Here is an 18,210-nt window from a genome sequence, read left to right on the forward strand (position 1 = left end):
CCCAATACTAAATGCTCCTCCTTGTCTATATCATATAGACTCCCACAGCTGGCACCAAACAAGGAAATGTCTCCTTAGGATCAACCTGCCATAGCAACCAAGCAAACTGCCTCACGCTAAACTTCTGATCTGCAGAGAAGGCCATGGGGTTTAGAGCCAGGCTGGACACAACACCCAAGTCAAAGCAAAGTCGTGCTGGACAAATGCCTCATTTCTCCAAAGAGAATACAGGCTTGTCTTCTCCTTCCTGCAGGAAGGAGACTGAAGCAGGGGCAGGTGACCTGCCAACAGTGCCACTTTGGGGTGAAGACAAATCTTCAGGTAGAGGTAATAGTGACCTCAAAGCTGATTTTGGTGTTACTTTGTGTGCTGGAGTACTCTGTTTGGCGTAAAGTGGCAGAGGATAAATGCCACGAGCAGGAAGAATTCAAGAAAACAGGCCACACAGTCGTAGGATTGACGAGGTGGTCAGCAGTAGAGGATTGATCGTTGCCCCATTGCTTCTTTTTTTTTTTAAGGAGGGCATAGCTCATGGTGGCCTATGTGGGGATCGAACCAGCAACCTTGGTGTTATCAGCACCCTGCTCTAACCACCTGAGCTAACTGGCCACCCTTCCATTTTATTTTATTTTATTTTTTTTAAACAAAAGAATTCATGTGAAGTGGGGATAAATAGAGGGAGAATGGATATTCAGGCAAAATAAATAAATAGGTAAATAAATTCCTTTTCCTATGAGTAGGGAGGAGAGAGCAGTAAAAAGACACTCCTGAGAAGCTTCTCAGCGCTGCATTAGCTGCCCCAGAAGGACCCTAAGTTGAGGCAGACCTTTTAAATGTCCTCGCTTGCTGATTGCTGTGCAGGCGACAATAGCTAATGCTTCATTCTGATTTAAGCTGCTCCCAAATCATATTCAAATGATGCAGAATTAAGTATACCTTGGAAAAACCCTCAATATAAATTAGTAATTGGCAAGTTCCAGGAAAACTAAGGTCCTAAATTCACATTGCATTTGTGACTTTATAATATTGAGAGTGTAGGGCCAGTATGTGTCAGGGTAGATTCATTATATTGAAAATTATACTAAAAATTACCCAAGGGAGCAAGATCACACACGTCTCTTTAGTTCTTGAAAAACTGAAGCTAAAACATAATACTGTGCGCAGGATAGAGTCAATATTGCTTATATTTTTAGAAATTTCTACAAGAAATTTCAGGAATGTACACACAGGTATGTATGTGTGTGTGTGTGTGTGTGTGTGTGTGTGTGTGTGTGTGTGTGTATATATATATATATATATATATATATATGAGGCCTGACAATTAAGTTCGCAAACTAGTTGCAACAATGTTGCTAACCTTTTGTGATATCAGAGGGATTATTCATTATGAATTTGTACCAACTGGATAAACAGTTAACCAAGTTTACTATTTGGAAATGCTATAAAGGCTGCATGAAAAAGTTAAACAACCTGAACTTTCTGCCAACAATTCATGGCTCTTGCATCACGACAATGTACCAGCTCACACGGCAATGTCTGTGAGGGAGTTTTTAGCCAGTCAACAAATAACTGTATTGGAACACCCTCCCTACTCACTTGATCTGGCCCCCAATGACTTCTTTCTTTACCTGAAGATAAGGGAATATTGAAAGAAAGACATTTGATGACCTTCAGGACAATTGAGGATAATAATACAACAGCTCTGATGGCCATTCCAGAGAATAAGTTCCAAAATTGCTTTGACGGGTGGACTAGGCACTGGCGTCAGCGCATAGCTTCCCAAGGGGAGTACTTAAAAAGGTGACTGTAGTGATATTCAGCAATGAAGTATATAGCACTTTTTCTAGGATGAGTTCGCGAACTTAATTGTCTAACCTTGTATATGCATACATACGTGAATAGAATACTGTAATTTTGGGACACATACATTCAAGTAAACCAAAAATAAATAATAAATATTGAGTAAGTCTAGTGGAAATATGGAAAAAGCAGCTAAAAATAATCTTGCCACAGCAGTCGAGTACTGTGATACAGGTACAGAGGCTCTTGTAACCTGGCAATCAACTCTGTCATACTATCAGGGCCAGCCAACTTCTCTGACCTCACCAAACCTTATGATTTCTTTTTCATCTCCAAGCATCTTTAATGTGACTCCTTTCAATGCCCTTTTAGGGGAAAACATAATACCTGGCTTGGAGCTCTGTTCTTTTAAATATTTTCTTGAAAGCCTGGAAATCGATTTATTTCCTATTTCCTTTGACCAACCTTGACTGCCGTCTCAATTTTTAATTGTTGAAATAAGATTCAGAAAAAGGCTTTTCAGGATATTTCGTGCTCTTTTAAGAAAATGAGGTACAACTATTTTTTTTGCCTTCTAAGATGACAAATAATCGGGCTTGTGGAAAGAGAAAGGTTTCGAATAGTGGCCAGTTCTCTGAACTATCTCCTTAGTTCACTGTCAGGTTGGGTATTATTATCACTGTCAAGGAGGCAAGTAATCCCCATAAGCAAATAGTCCAGAGAACTGGAGCTTGATTCTTACGCCAAACTTCGTCCTAACGAACTTTAATGGAGATTTTTTAAAGATACATTACACATTTCTCTGCTCTCTTTAAATTTATACCTTGGCTGCAACTTATGCTTTAAAAATTATTGTTATGAGCATAGATTCATAACATTTTAGAGCTGAAGCCCCTGAAAGACAACAGAATTCAATCATTCCCAAGTTGTGAGTTCTGGTCCCCTGGGTAGTAAGAACCTGAGAATCCCTATGAGTACCCAGCCTTGTCAGCAGATGAAATACTGTTCTATGAATGGTTTTGATATGTATATAAAGAGTGTTAGAATGAATAAAATACAAAGTTAAATGTTGCTGAATTCATACCTCTTTTTGTCACTTTTTTTGAGCAGCAGATTCAAAGCACAAATATTGTTTTACAAAGACTCCAGTTGTTTTATTTGTTAGAAATTGAGTCATGAACTCAATAAACAATAGAGATGGCTGATCCTCTCTGCTGTCTCTGTTGAGGAGCCTTCCATAGGCAACACAGGTGCCCTCAGGACCTCGTGGGCTTAAAGTCCTGTGTGTGTGCCTTTCAGAGGTAGCCTGTTTCCTCAAATTCAGTCAACCATTACTTCTCATTGCTTCCAGTGTGTGTTTCCATCTATTTTCAGGCTTAGCATTTTGTTCTAGAATCTAGACTGCTAATTTTTTTTTTTTTTTTTTAAATAAGGACATTAAAAATTCTCATGCTCCTAATGTCATCCTCTTTCACCAAACCAAATAACCTGTCTTTTTAACCCAAGGTTGGACACTGCATCCTCATCGGGACCTTATGAGTTCAGCCACATAAACATGATTTGCAATTTTAATCTTTTTCTTCCTAAGCTAGTCTCTTCACTTATAAGTCGAAACGCTGTCCTTCTCACAGAAAAACTTATGCTTTGTTAATTTTTCAAATTCTAGATGCTCATAGGATGGAACTCCATCCAACTGCTAACACAACTAAACTTTTCAAAAATAACTCATTCTAATTTAGGGATTTTAAAAAGTAGAATGAGGAGACTAGGCATCGGCACATAGTTTTAAAATATTATCTTAGAATTTCTTTCCTGAATTAAAAGGTCCTGGTCGATTCTCTACTCTGGTGATATATGCTGTGTGTGTTAACCTACTAAGACAAAACACAGGGAATAGTCTACTTAAATGATGTTAATGGTGTAGTTTAACGACATCTTCTAGACCTCCTCCTAAAAGAAATTGAGAAGTGTCAGTAGAACTTTGCCAAATACATCAATTTAAGGGCTCACAATATATAACTTAAGTTTTGCTGCAGGATATGGCTTGATACTTGTCAAGTTTAAAGGAGAAAAAACTCAACCCATTGCCAGCTACAAAATTGTTTCAAAGTTACTAGGGGAGTGTTTCTGTTCATTCCCTTAGATGTAGGCCTGCATATCAAGCATCTTTCAGGTGGCATCCCAAGAAATTCTTCTGAGAGCACTGATTTCAGAGCTTCTAAGGAACTGCTACTAAAAGCTTTCCATTTTCAAAGAGTTCTGCTAGCATCACTTGCATGAATAATTCTAGGTTTTTGCTTAAAAAAAAAAAAGCCAACATTTTAGCAAGGCTCAGTGGTGAAACAACATTAGACCCTGGATCCCTCTTCTTTAGTTGGTTTTGTGGTACCACAACCAGTAATTTGAGGCCCTGTGGTGGGAATTTTGGGGGAAGAAAAGATTAATAGTAGTGCAAGAATACATTAAAAAACAAAAAAACAAAAAAACAAAAACAGAGTATTTGATCAGTGACATCATGCAAAAAAAGACAAAATAACACCAGTCACATTTATGGCCAAGTACAGATTTGTGAAGGGCGGTGGGAAGAAGGAGAGTATTAATTACTAAGGTTAAAATTAACATGCTCTGCCCTCATTGCTTCAGGGAATATATTAAAAGCAAATCTGGAAGGTTATATGCCTCAACTCTGCATGCTTGCTCTCTGCTTCTTGTCCAAAGGTTTGGAAAACCAGGGCTCCCAACATCTGGACACCAGAAGATGATTCCCTCACACTCCCTTCAGACTCCACCTCATTCTGGGGGAAGAAGAGAGAACATGCTTCAAAGCCAAGATGTGGTTGGTGGACGGAGTGTTCCCGACAAGCCCAAGAGGAAGCCACACGCTCTCTGGGAAGAGAAAGTGTACGCTTGCCTATGCAACAAAGCAAAACAAATGGAGACTCTAGAAGAAGAGAACGCCACAAAGAACATCACAACAAGGTTAACAAATACACATGGCTAAATCTCTGTGTCCTCACTAAATCTCATCTCCATATAGTATTGACGTGAAAGCATTCTGATGCAGGGAAAGGTACCTGAGAGGCTTTTCCAATAACGTGAGTCCTTCTCACTGGTGTCAGCTCTTATTACTCTACAGATGGAGCAGCCTTTGGGCAGAGCTAAGATGTATGTTTCTGCCTTCACATTATCACTTAAACATGCGGGCTTTTAAGAAGCAAATTAGAATGTTTCTGGCAGACTTTTATAGCTGCATTAATCTTTGGTACATTTCATTTGTCCTCTTTTGTCAGTTTCTATAATGGCAAAACTGGGTGTCATCCAGTAGAAAATCTATTTTAGATAACTGCTGTTTGACTTTACATTGTCATTATTTATGAAATAAGTTAGACAAGAAGCCAATATATACATTTTATAGAAAACAGCAGAGTCTTACTCACAAGTTTAACTTCAAATTAGGCAGTCCTAAAAGGAAACTGCCCAAATCCTCTCATTCCTTTCTATCAAAACCAATGACATCAACTATGGAAGTAATTCGATACCACTGAAGCAGATGTTTGAGTTAATGCAAGGAACCACCAGATCAACCCAGCCCTTTCTAAAGTCCCTATATATTGGATTTACTCGCTTGCATTGTTTCTTTTCATATCTATAAGTTATATCTATATGTACTTAACCCTTCGATTTGTCCATGGAATTTCTACTCACAGAGAGAGTGAACAGATGTCCAGAAATGAGCTTAGCCAGAGCTGCAGAATTTGAATCATTTTGTTTATGACACCAAGTAAAGAAAACAATTGAGTTAAGCTTGTGGCCAGGAGTGGATTTAAGCAGATTTTTCCTTTCCCAATGTATCTGTAAAAATGCTCCAGTCGCTGTGTTTAAGGAAGAGAGATGGTGGAGAAACTCAGAAAGATAGATGTTTAATGACAAAACTTCCTTCCTATCCCTTTCTAAAAAGATTAACTCTCAAATTGTAACTGCTGCCACCTCAGCTCACATGTCTATCCAGGAAGTACTTCTTAGGTTTACAAAACGCAAAGCCCATCCTGTGCCTAACAGCTCCCAGGCTGCTAACTGAACATGGGTACTAGCAAAGCAATCCTGGTTTGGAACTGCAAATAGCCAGGATTTCAAGATTGAGCAACCAACCCCCACACGCCACCCCCACCCCTACCTCCAGAGTATTGGTCCCAAGAGCATGGCCAGAGTCGCTGAACAAATCATCAGGGTATCCCTTTACATCTTGACACCACTAGTAGCACTTGTCCAGAGAGAAGCAGGTCAATCATGTGAAAGGGGCTAACAATTGATACTTTAAAACCTTGTCTACTAACTTATGTTTGAGCTGAAATCCAGGCAAAGTCTTCAGGGCCGCTGGAGCTTAAAAGCTCCCAGATAAGACTGGTGAAGTGGCTCTTAAATGTCACAGCCCTGAGTAGGCAAGGGCTGGCATCATTAGAAGATTCCTGAATCCTACTGCCATTGGGGTCTCAACTCAGCACCAGCCAAATGCATGACTGGTGCCAGGATTTCTCTAAGCGTGAAACTCTGAACCTTTGCCTCAATCAAGCAACATTCTTTTTTTCTTTTCTTTCTAGTGTTAGGAGAAGGGTTGTAACTAAGTAGAAATGTATTATGTAGGCTTGACTAATTCTTAACTTAGTTCCTTCATAGAAGAATGAGAACTGGAGATTCTCAGCACTTCGGCTAGCAGGGCAATTTACTTATTAGGGAACTGGTTCTTGTTTTCATTAAAGCATTCAATTTAAATGTCAAATGTAACAATACACACAAATGACCATTCAAAAAACAACAATTTGAGCTTACATTGCTAATTATATGATTTTTTGTTAATTAAGAGAAATTGGATGGTTTAGGGTCTCCTGGCTTCTCCGTTATATTTGCTTGAATCACCATATGATTTATAACAAGCTATTGAGGCGTCACACACCCCGATTCCTGCTTTCACTTCACCTTCAGCCTCTTCTCAAATTCTAAACTGTCACAACCTGACCCTGTGGGTGTTGGAACATGGTGATATTGGTACTGTGTTTGTAAAATTGATTTACTGTGGTCTGTAATTACACATAACGATTTGAATGTTTGACTTGGCACTGCATTTTTCATTTAAACCATACTGTTCTTCTCTACCCCAGAGAAACAGTGTTTACGTAATTGCTCTCAACTCATCTACTTGGGTATTATAAATCAGTCCTGCAATAAAAGACTTCCAGAGACACTGCAAGCATGAGGTTCCTGGCATAATTCAGGCCCCAGGATTGTTCTAGTCTAAGAACAGACTTGAACAGCAATCGTTTCTTATTGAATATGAGATGGCAGAGCGGTCTGGAGACTTCGGAGCTCAGCAGCAAAGAGAATGGGTCACCAGGCTACCAGGAGGGCTGGGCTGCACCCACGCGGCCACTTCACATCCACAGGTTGCCTCCCTTTGCTCCTCGTCTATTTCTGGGTCCTTCTTTCCCTGCCATACAAATGGTGCCTGTGTGTTCCTTTATTACATGTCTTATATACCCTAGATCTTCATTATTCACAGATTCTGCATTTGCAAATTCACCTACTTGTTAAAATTTATTTGTAACTCCCAAATCAGTACTTGCAGTATTTCATGGTCATTCATTTTCATGGACATACTCAGAGTGGCAAAAAATTTAAGTCCCCGATGTACAGGCTCGTCGCCGAGGTCGAACAGAGATGCTGGCCGGCCTTCCTGTTTCAATTTCTTCCTATAAACAAGGGTCCATTCTGAGGTCTTTTTAGTGCTCTGTCTTTCTGACTTTGGTGTTTTTGGTTGGTGATTTTGCTGTTTAAAATGGCATAGTGTGGAGGTGCTGGCTAGTGTTCCTATGTGCAAAAAGGCTGTGATGTGCGTTACAGAGAAAAAAAAAATGGATGTGTTACATAAGCTTGGTTCAGGTATGAGTTATAGTGCTGTTGGCCCTGAGGTCAGTATTAATGCATCCACAATATATACTAAATAAAGTGTCTTTAAACAGAAACACACATAAAACAAAGTTATGCATTGATCGGAAGAAAATGTGAGGCTTGCAGGACCCTAATCCTGTGTTGCCCCTCGGAGCAATGGTTCAGTATTTGCCAATTCAGTGTTCAGAGTGACTTTACAGAATGTAACTACTGCAAATAATGAGAATCGACCAAATGTACACCAGGTGTGCCAAAAAAAAATGTACACATTTTAAGAGATGTTATCTATGTATTACTTTTTGAAGTCGAGTTGAATTACAGTAGCAATATACAGTATGACATTCGCTCAAAAGATGGCGTTAATCAAATGAATGCTAGCGTCATTCCTGTAGTACAATTTTGATACAGTGTTTTCCTTTCTTAAAATGTGCATACATTTTTCTTTTTTTTGGCACCTTCTGCACATTGATACAAACTCTCCATTCCACCTCCCATCCTGGGACATTTGTCACACTTGCCACATTTTTGTCTTAGGCTACTGGTTTCCAACCTTGGCGGCATGCTCAACCCCCTTAGAGACTTTTAAAAAAATCCTGACGCCCAGGCCCCATCTTGGATCAAGTAACTGGAAATCCCTGTAGTGGGGCTGAGTATCTGTAAGTTTAGATGCACCTGGGTAGTTTTAACGGCTAGCCAGGGCTGAGAACCACCGTGCTGGGCTATCTTCTTGCCTCAGTGCTCCTTTCTCTCAACTTTGTCCTTCCTCCTCAGGTTGGCTGTTGCTTCTGTCTGGTCTTGGTAACATGCCCCAAAAGGTTAGGCATCTTGTTTCCTTGGCAAGTAGTTTTTAAAAGACAACATACAAATCACTGCTTCTCCCACCCATATCTTGTTTGCTTTGGGTTCACATGCAGAATTCTGCTCACTCTTTAGCCGGGTATTTTATCACTCTTGACCTGTCCTCCAGGTAAAATGAATTATATTTTCGTATCAGAATTACAACCCTAACAATACCTGGGCAGAAATTTCTAAAGACTCCCCAGACAAATGTTTTGACTTTGGGGCAATAATGCCTGCCTCTTGCTGTGGCCATTTCACCCTTGCTCTGCAGGAAGAGTGAGTCAGGGGTCAGTTCAGGCCCTCTCTGACCGTGAGTCAGCATCAGAAAGCTCCGAGCACATTTTCTCTTAGTTTGGAAACTCACTTGTTGAGAGTATAACCAGTTTACAAAGAGCAATTCTTGTTCTCTAGACCCAAGGCCAGTAGCACTGACACCATCTGGGAGCTTGTTAGAAAGACTGGCCTCTCAGGCGTCATCCCAGACTTACTGAATCAGGATCCACATTTTAAGATCTCAGAAGATTTGTGTACACATTTAAGGTTAAGATGCACTGGGCACACACCCAGCTCTGACTTGCTGGCTGGATACTTTTTCTCTTGACAATGGGGTAGACATCAAGCACAACAAAAGCAGCCCGATGAAGTGAGAAGAATTTGAGATTTGGGTTGGAAGTCATATAACCTTCCTGTGCCTCAGTTTTCCCCATTAGTACATATCAAAGGATACATAACAGGATTTTAGAAAATATCAAGTCATTTAATGTATATGAAAACGTTTTGCAAACTGTAAAGTGCTAAAGAAATATGAGTCAGTTGTCAGAGTAAGAATAACCCAATATAAACCAACACTGCTAATGGAAAAATCAACTCAAAGTACTAGCCAATCTAAGGACATTCATGGAGCATTTTCAGCATATTACGTGTGGTATGAAAAATATGTCTGCTTACTTGACAGTGTTTCACAGATTTACAAGAGACAAATTTTCCACCATGGTCTGTCATACCAAAGACAGTAACTTCCATGCTATTTCAGAATTCTTATCTATCCTGACAAACTTTCCTCTGCCTCAACCAGAGTGATCTTCCTTTGATTCAGACTCAGCTTGGTGTCTCTTCTTCTCCCACACATTTTGTGTTCACATTTCAATTCCATTTTCTTGAAATTCAGGGCATGTGAATCACCTTTCTTTCCATTAAATTTCAGTGTCCAGAACTTCTCATGAGACCTTCTCTTTGACTCCCCAAAGTTCTTACTGAAGATTCTAAGTACCTCTATTTTATTTAGAAATTCAAGCTAAGAACTTATTACGTGGCTGGTGACAATGGGTTCTTCATATGCAAAGCAAAGAGGTGGACTAGATGAAGTCATTTATTCACCAGCCATTTGTGGAGTGCCCATCATGTGCCAAGCTCTAAAAGCTGAGGGCACAATGTTACAAAAGCTATTACAGCCCAGGGGATGATCTTTCAGCTCTTCCCGGAGCCAATCTTCTATGATGCTATTTAATAACATATTTATGCAGTGTCGTTCTCATTTGGACAAGATAGTTTCCCCATATTATTTGTTTCTCCATATTTTTTTAAAAGTCTGGCTTGTAACACCAATAGAATAGCTAGCCAGGGTGGCAGGGTAAAGGCACTGCCAGCTGCTCACCACAGGCTAGATTTTGGAAAAGGGAAGGCACCAGATCATTCCTCCCCCTTCCTGGCTCAGCCCTCTGCTCTCATTTCTCCTGCACATTTTAAGCTCTAATGGAGGGGTGACTGAATGACTGAGCGCTCTGTTTCCTTAATCTGTTTCCTTTTTACCTGTCCGGAGCTGGGGACACTACACTGTCATGTCCCCAAATGTAACCCAAAAGACTCATCCTTAAGGACTACCTTTCCTGATCCTTCATCCTCTGAAGAGGAGGCCAGGGAAGATTGAGCATAGCAGCCCTAGCTACCATTTGCCAGTACCAAGTACCATGTTTCCCCAAACATAAGACCTAGCCGGACAATCAGCTCTAATGCGTCTTTTGGAGCAAAAATTAATATAAAGACCCAGTTTTATTTTACTATAATATAAGACCTGTTCTTATATGATATAATATAATATAAGACCAAATATAATATAATATAATATAATATAATATAATATAATACCGGGTCTTATTTTAATTTTTGTTCCGAAAGACGCATGAGAGCTGATTGTCTAGCTAGGTCTTATTTTTGGGGAAACAGGGTGTCGGATACTTAGACTATGCATAGATATTGTTCTATATAATCCTCATTTAATGTTTTATGAGGTAGGGTCTATCATTACATTCCCCTTCCCCCCCCACACACACACACATTTCACAGATAGGAAGCTGAGGTGCAGAGGATAAGGGACTTGTCAAAGATAAGAGAGCTAGGAAGGGGCAAGAGCCAGATTCAAAGTCTAAGTAAGGTTCTCTGACTTGCAAGTCTGCATTCTTAAGCCCAACACAACATGGCTTCTCACGGCCAAAAGAACTCTGGGCTTAGACTCTCAGCCCTGACACTGGAAACTCAATATCAAAACCCTGAGCATGTCATTGGCTCCTCAGGGTCTTAGTATACTGGTTTGGAAAACAGTTACCACAACAGAAGCTCTACCGACCACCCAGGGTTTCTGTGGCATCACATGCTGCCTGCATATTCCTACGTTCCTTCCTCCTTCTCTCCCTCCCTTCTTTTCCTTCCTTCCTTCCTTCCTTCCTTCCTTCCTTCCTTCCTTCCTTCCTTCCTTCCTTCCTTCCCTTCCTTCCCTTCCTTCCCTTCCTTCCTTCTTTCCAGTCAATTATTTGCTGAGCATCTGCCCTCTGCTGGGCATACGCTGAGCACTAGGAAGGATGGTGAAGGCCCACTAAGATGATGTACAAAAGATACTTTTGAAATAAAAAATATGAGCTGTTACCTTCCTAGAGAAAGAGTTTAAGCTAACCTCCTTACTCATTCACTCATTCAACAACTAGTGAGCCTCCCTGTGCATAGGGTATTGTGCTAGTCACAAGGGCTACAGATGCCAAAAAGAGTACAATAAAAGACAGGACTGCACAGATGCAAACAGTAGCTTCCATCATTTATTAAGTCATCACCTTCTATCATTTAGAAGCACGCAGCAGCTAGGAGCTGTAAGGCAGTGTTAATATTCTAAGTAACACTTTACTAAAGGTGAAGAATTGCTGAAGGAAGTAAGATTTTTAGGTGATTTCAATTTCAATTAATTTGTCACAGTATCTCAAGGACTAATGAGAGTTTTTGAGGGGATGGTAATGTAACAGGACCAAGATGCCTCTCTGAAGACTGGCTCTCCATCTTAGGATGACAGTATCAGGGGAAATATATCAAAGTCAAAAAACTCTTCTATCTTGCTTCTATGGTAAATATGCATGTTGTTTCCTTGCAAGTTGGCTATTCCACACAATAATTTAAAACCCACGGCTTTGAGTAGCATGAAGATTCCCTAGAACTGAATTAGAGATCACCTGCTCAACCGCATGAAAAGCATTTCTTTTCCATTTGGGCTTTTTCCAAATGGCTCACAAAGCTTATGGTTTTGGTCTTGTGTGGGTGTTCTGAGGGCAGAATCAGGCAAGCATCTGCATAAAAAGCCAAACCACGATCTTTTCATTTTAAATTAAATGCAGGAGGGGCAGCAGACTTAAGAGAAACAACCTAGCTTTTTTTTTTTTCCTTCAAAGATGTAAGATAACCACAATGTTACCCTAAACGAAAAGCTGTGCTTCGAGAATGGCTCGCCCCAAAATGAACACTGACTCACCAGGTGCTCAGTGGGGTGGGTATTGAGCTTTTCATTCCTGAGTCAAGCCCTCAAGAGAATTGGTAGAGAGAAATGCCAACGTTTTATTGAAAAGTACATAGATGTTGGTGGTGTTTAGGTGTCCAATGGAGTTGGTCCTTATGGAATTTTAATGATGGTGATACATTCTTGGGCCCTTCTCCCAAAACATTATTTTCAGAAGACCAGAAGGTGTAACACTGCAATTTATTTCCCTCATTTATTTACTCCATAATTATCTCAGAATTCCAGAACTTTAAAGCAGAAAGGGACTTTAAAAATATGATTTAGGAATCATCTAACCCACCCCCCTCCCTGCCCTTTTATCAGTTAAGGAATCAGAGGCCTAGAGAGATATACCAATTTCCCAAGATTACTCAATGAAATTGATATTGTAGCTAAGACTAGAATCTCAGTGTTTTCTGTCTTCCTCATTCATATTTTATCAATGGTCACTAGTCTTCATATCAATGTCATTGATAGAGAGGAATAGTATAATAGATCCGTGATCTGAAACAGATAATTCCTCATTTAACACTAGTGTTATTACATTGTAGGACCTATATGTTGAGGCCTATAGATTTGTACAACAAGGTATACAGTGCAACTCTCAGGAAAACTTCAATCTTGAAGAGGGAGTTATAGGGGAGGTAAACATATTTCAGACATTCCCCATTAAAGATTCTAGTTTAAGAACCAAATTTATTCCCATTTAAAATCAATAGCTATGAGTAGCATAAAATTTGATTTCACTACCTAATCCTCAAAGATCGAAATAATTAAGATAATATAGTTATTATGTATTGGGCTATAGGCAGGCATTGTACAAAGTGATCTACATTACATGTCATTCATTCATTTATTCATGCAACAGATATTTATTCAACATCTAAAGATACATCTGGCAGTGTTTGGGCAACGGGAAGACTGCAGTGAGCAAGACCAGGCCCTTTTCCTCTTGGAACTTATATTCAAGCGGGGAGATTAGATAATAAGGAAATAAACAAATTAAAATAGATTTGCAATTTATGCAGATGTTATTCTCTTTTGTTAGGAAACTCACTAAAATGACAACAAAGGAATAAACCCACTAGGAAAAGGACACAGGAGAGAGATAACAGAAAATGACAGTGGGTATCAGTAGACTACTGAAGTCAACACGATTTTGGAAGCTGCAAAACAGAAGGACATGGGATAACCGACTAAGCAGAACAAAGAAAGGCAACATGTATGTCCATAGCAAGGGGAATTATGACAGTACACAAGGCAGAACTCCCAAGATGTTCAGAACTCGGAGATCAGGTGCCTCTGAAGGCAGAGGTGCAGAAGGGCAGAAAATAGGTTTGGTAGACAATACGTCTAAGGTACAGGGAGACCCTTAGATTCTCCCCTCTTGCCGCACAAAACCAAGTGACTGTCATCTTAGCGCTTTCTCCTAACAGCCCCTAGAACCCTGGCAGCCCGTCCTATATCTTTCGGGAGAAGACAAGGATTCCTTTAGGGCAAATGCACTGCTTTACGAAAAAAAGAATTACAGTTGGTGATATGTATGAGTCCCAACAGCCAGGCCAGGTCCCTGACTGACCTCTCTGTGGTGAAATTCACACACACAAGCTTCTAGTGCCTCCCTCTTAAATGAAAAAACTCTTGCTTGAGATACAGGGTCCAAAACAAAAAGGAAAAGAAACTCCAAGGAAGCACAGACAATGTTGGGAGCAGAAAGACTCCAAAAATCAACTGTAATATCTTCAGAGATATTAGAAAAAAATTTTGCACCTATCAAACAAGAACAGAATGCAATACAAAAAGGAGCACTCAGAGAACAAGAGAAAAACTCTTGCAATTTGAGAGTATGATAACAGAGATTAAAAATTACATAGTAGGTTTGGAAGATAAAGTTACAGAAATCACCCAGAAAGTAGAACAAAAAGACTGGACATAGGAAACGAAAAGTTAAGGAAATTAGAGAATCAGTAGAGAATATTTATTATGTGATGAAAAGGAGTTCCTGGAAGAGGAAAGGCAGAAAATGAATAAGTGGAAATTATTTTTAAAATTTGATAAAATTGCCTCGACCTGGAGGAGCACACATTTTTAAAGTAGGAGGGGCCAGCCTGAGGGTAACGGGAACAGACTGGGGTAGGAGAATAGAAGGATCCAGGAAGGATGTCTTCAAGAAAAGACTGTATTTAGACAAAGGAAGACTTTCACAATCACTCATGGGTGGTGATTATTACTCCCTTCTTAATATGAGAAAATCAAGGCCAAGAGAGGTTAAGGCATTTCTCCAAGGTCACACAGCTAGTAATCAGTGGGACTCAAACCTAGATCAGAATGACTCCAAAGCTCTGAATCATAATCTGATATTGCCTGAGACCTTTCTAGACTCTGATTCTGCCATCAGGTGTACGTTAATGACCTGCCAGATCTGTGCTACCAGCACACGTTCTTGAATTAGCAAGAGTATAACAAAGGAGGGAACGTTGAGACGTGTGGGGTTGTTTGCCCCAACTCTTTCTTCAGTTTTAAAAACTAGGCTGCCTCCATTGATTGGTAGCTTTGGGAGGTGGATCTAAGTTGGGGCACTTCTGGAAAGTCAGATTCATCTTTGAACTACAGGACTTGAGGAAAAGCAAACTTCTCCAGCACCAAAGGGAAGACCCCCAACTCCGCTCTGTGACGGGCTTAGAGCTAGGATTCTCAGTGGGATGCTCAGGACCATCCCACTTGTCTGAGGTAGAAATGTCACCCAAGTTCCAACTGGATAGACCTGGCATTGGGATTCCATAGATTCTTTAGGTTGAAGGTAAATCTGGGTATCGAGCAGGTTTCCTCTAGAGTTCCAACAGCTCAGCCAAGGGCCCATTCACATCTTGGCCAGTCTGCTGATTCCAAGGGTCTGAGTCTACGCTGCTAGATTAAAAACAGTGAGAGGCAGAGGGGGAAGGTGTCTCTCTGCACCCTCCTTTCCCAAAGTCTGGATTCTTAAGGGAGCTCCCCTAGTAAGTCTTCCTGTCCCAGTCCACGCCATTGAGGGTGGCACAGTAGTCTCATAGGGTTAACATCTCCGGAAGTAAACCATTTACCCAATATGATGAAGTGGAGTTGGAAAAACTGACGTGCAGGCAGAAGCAATCTCCGGGGTCAAGGAATTTCAGCAGCCCTGTTGCCTGAGTCACACCAGTTTGCGAGTTTGACTTGAGTGTATAAAACTTCTTGCTCCTAAGCCATCACAGGGGCAGCCAAAAATGAAAAAGCCTTGATAAAGGATAGGAACATATCTTTTTTCTTGGCCACTTTGTGGCTATTTTTCAAGAAGTAAACATGAAATCCTTTACCTGCTCTGTCCTTTAAGAAAAAGCACTTATTTCTTGTGTCGACCTTTCTAGAAGGTTTGTTCATGCAACTGCAAAAGGATGGAAGACAGCTCACACGCAGACATGTGGTTGTGAACGAGGAGATGGTCACGAGCGTGACCCTGGCATTGAGCTATCCCAGTCGAGAGCTTAAAGAGCTTTTCTCTGAGCAACTGCTTCTCCAGTACCCCATAATTAGCCTGCTCTCTGAGCGGCATACAGATGGAGTGGCTGGGAAAGAGGAGCAAGAGAATGACTCTAGAAGCAAATAAAAATGATGCAGCTGTCTCTCGCAAGAGAGAGAAGATCACCAACAGAAAATTAGGGAAAGAACTGTGACCACACAAAACTTTAAATTTCATTTCACAAATCTCCCGATTGAAAAGCAAGCTTCAAGCAACACATCATTTGCTTGCAGGACATCTACTTTCTCTGAGTATTGACAATACTCATTCCTGAACAGCAGTGAGCTATGTAACAAGGCTTACCTTGAATTTTGGGATCTGCAGCTCAGATTCAGATTTAGAGACTGGCTGGTCTCAACCACACTGCCGGCCTCATAAGCAAAGTAGAAACACTGTTGGGAATCAAAAACTCTCAGACTTTGAAGTGGCGCACACACTGCTTTGAGGTTCCAGGTGAATTTGGAGCTACGTTGCCAAAAGTAAGCCAACATACAAATGTAGTCATTTTCACCCAAAGATGCCATTACTGTACTTGTCATGGGATACAAGTACATTCAGTTGGGATATTAAAATTACCCTAAACCTAGCAGAATTAATAACAGTATCACAGGCACAAAATAATTTCTTGGATAAAAACGAACATATGTGAATAACTCCCTTCTCACACCCTATCTCCCCGAGGCCTAACGACGACTCCGAAATTCTTCCAAGCACGCTGCAGCCTTGAGCATTCTCCCAATGTACCCAGTGGATGCAGACCCAGGCATTACTTTAGCCAAGCCCTCATGTCAACACTTCTCCTCAGCAGGTTCTCTCTCCAGCTCCTAAAAGAACTCAGCAAGACTTCACTCTGCATTTAGAAGCTCAGCCTGACGTGGGAATTAGAGCCACCACCTGCCCTCCTGCCCATCCGATGCCACATAAACGTGACTTGTTAAAAACAGCAAACCACCACCCCCCAAAAAAAATCACCCAAAGAATTCCAATTTACCAATCAGAGAACTACTGTACACATTGAAAAAAAACTTACCCGATGAAATCCTTCCAATATTTATTTTTAAATACTTTATAGATGATTAACTTTGATAGAGAATCTCAGGAACTGAGGCCCTTAACCTGTTTTAAGAGTTCCTGCCAATGAAGATTAATTCGAAACTGAGACAAGTTATACCCCAAATCATAGCTTTAGTCAACGGAAAACTGATATGATGCAAAAAAAGGTCATTTCAGGCAACATTTTAAGAATACACCCACTGTGTAAAGGAGACTTGTCTATAGTATACGTTCTCTTCCAGATCTTTACCTTAATACTAATGATAGATCAGGAGAGTATGCTCAGTGTCTTAATACTTGCCACTGTCACCCCTCTTCCACTGAGGAAGCTGAATTTCCAGACTCTGTAAGCTAGTGTCAGGTGCAGCAATTATCCATCGATGCTACTCAGAGACGGCCTCTCTGGAAACTGGGACAAAGGGATCCACTTCTAATTTTATTTTAACTTAGGTATAGCAAAAGTTGTGTGTGTTTTTGAAATCCAAAATGGATAATAGTTTCTGAGACAGAGCCCCAAAGCTCCATGTCCCTGCTCCCACTGAGGAAAGGTTTGACTCAGTGGCACTGGAATAAAACCAGTAACATGCCAAATGGTTGTCAGCGCTCTTAAAACAAAGAACCTTCAAACAGTCCCCTTTTCTTCCTAAAGAATCCCATCACGATGATGCTACAATCACAGAGCAAGAGTGGTTTTCAGGTGGCCTGCAATCTAGGTGCCAGGCAATTGAACCTGGTGAGCCAATTTTTTTTTTTTTTCTTTAAGCTCTGAAAGGACAGAAAATCCACATTTGGATTCTACACACCCTGGAGTTTCATCATTACTAAGATCCTTACCCGTAATTTTTGCCAATTTTCTTGTCTTTCTATGTGGCACAGACTAAGGAACTCACGATAGGGCTTTTCCTATTAATAAATGTTAATATGTTTCTAAATTATCAAATCACTTCTTATTTAGCATTATTACTCCAGGTTATATAACCCTGTCTTTTCTTTTAGAATATCTTTTTTCTCTCTCTTTCTTCACTAACATCTTCATATCTTTTCCATTCTCTCTATATATTTTTACTTTAATAGGTAGTACATGGCACTAGCATGGTACTTCCTTCAAACAGTAGAGTAACCCCCCCGCCACCCCCCGCAACTCTGTCCGCCAGATTTCCCAGATCCGAATTTTAGGTAGTAGTTACTGGTGTTCCCATTCTTTTTAAAATGAGGGGGACCAAAATCA

General features: G+C 40.5%; 2 protein-coding genes across 6 annotated transcripts in view; one reads left to right on the top strand and one right to left on the bottom strand.

The window, feature by feature from the left end:
* The window catches only part of GCH1 (GTP cyclohydrolase 1), a 139,981-nt gene extending 133,081 nt beyond the window's left edge, over window positions 1-6,900 (top strand). For both annotated transcript variants that reach the window (XM_074327457.1, XM_019725737.2), the window contains one exon: window positions 4,519-6,900. In XM_074327457.1, the coding sequence (XP_074183558.1) occupies window positions 4,519-4,801 (283 nt within the window). In that variant the 3' untranslated portion in view covers window positions 4,802-6,900. The remainder of the gene's footprint in view (window positions 1-4,518) is intronic.
* SAMD4A (sterile alpha motif domain containing 4A) overlaps window positions 1-18,210 on the bottom strand; it is a 216,173-nt gene that overhangs the window by 55,090 nt on the left and 142,873 nt on the right. The window lies entirely within an intron of this gene.

The sequence above is a fragment of the Rhinolophus sinicus genome, linkage group LG03 (genome assembly GCF_036562045.2).
Source record: "Rhinolophus sinicus isolate RSC01 linkage group LG03, ASM3656204v1, whole genome shotgun sequence".
Lineage (NCBI taxonomy): Eukaryota > Metazoa > Chordata > Mammalia > Chiroptera > Rhinolophidae > Rhinolophus > Rhinolophus sinicus.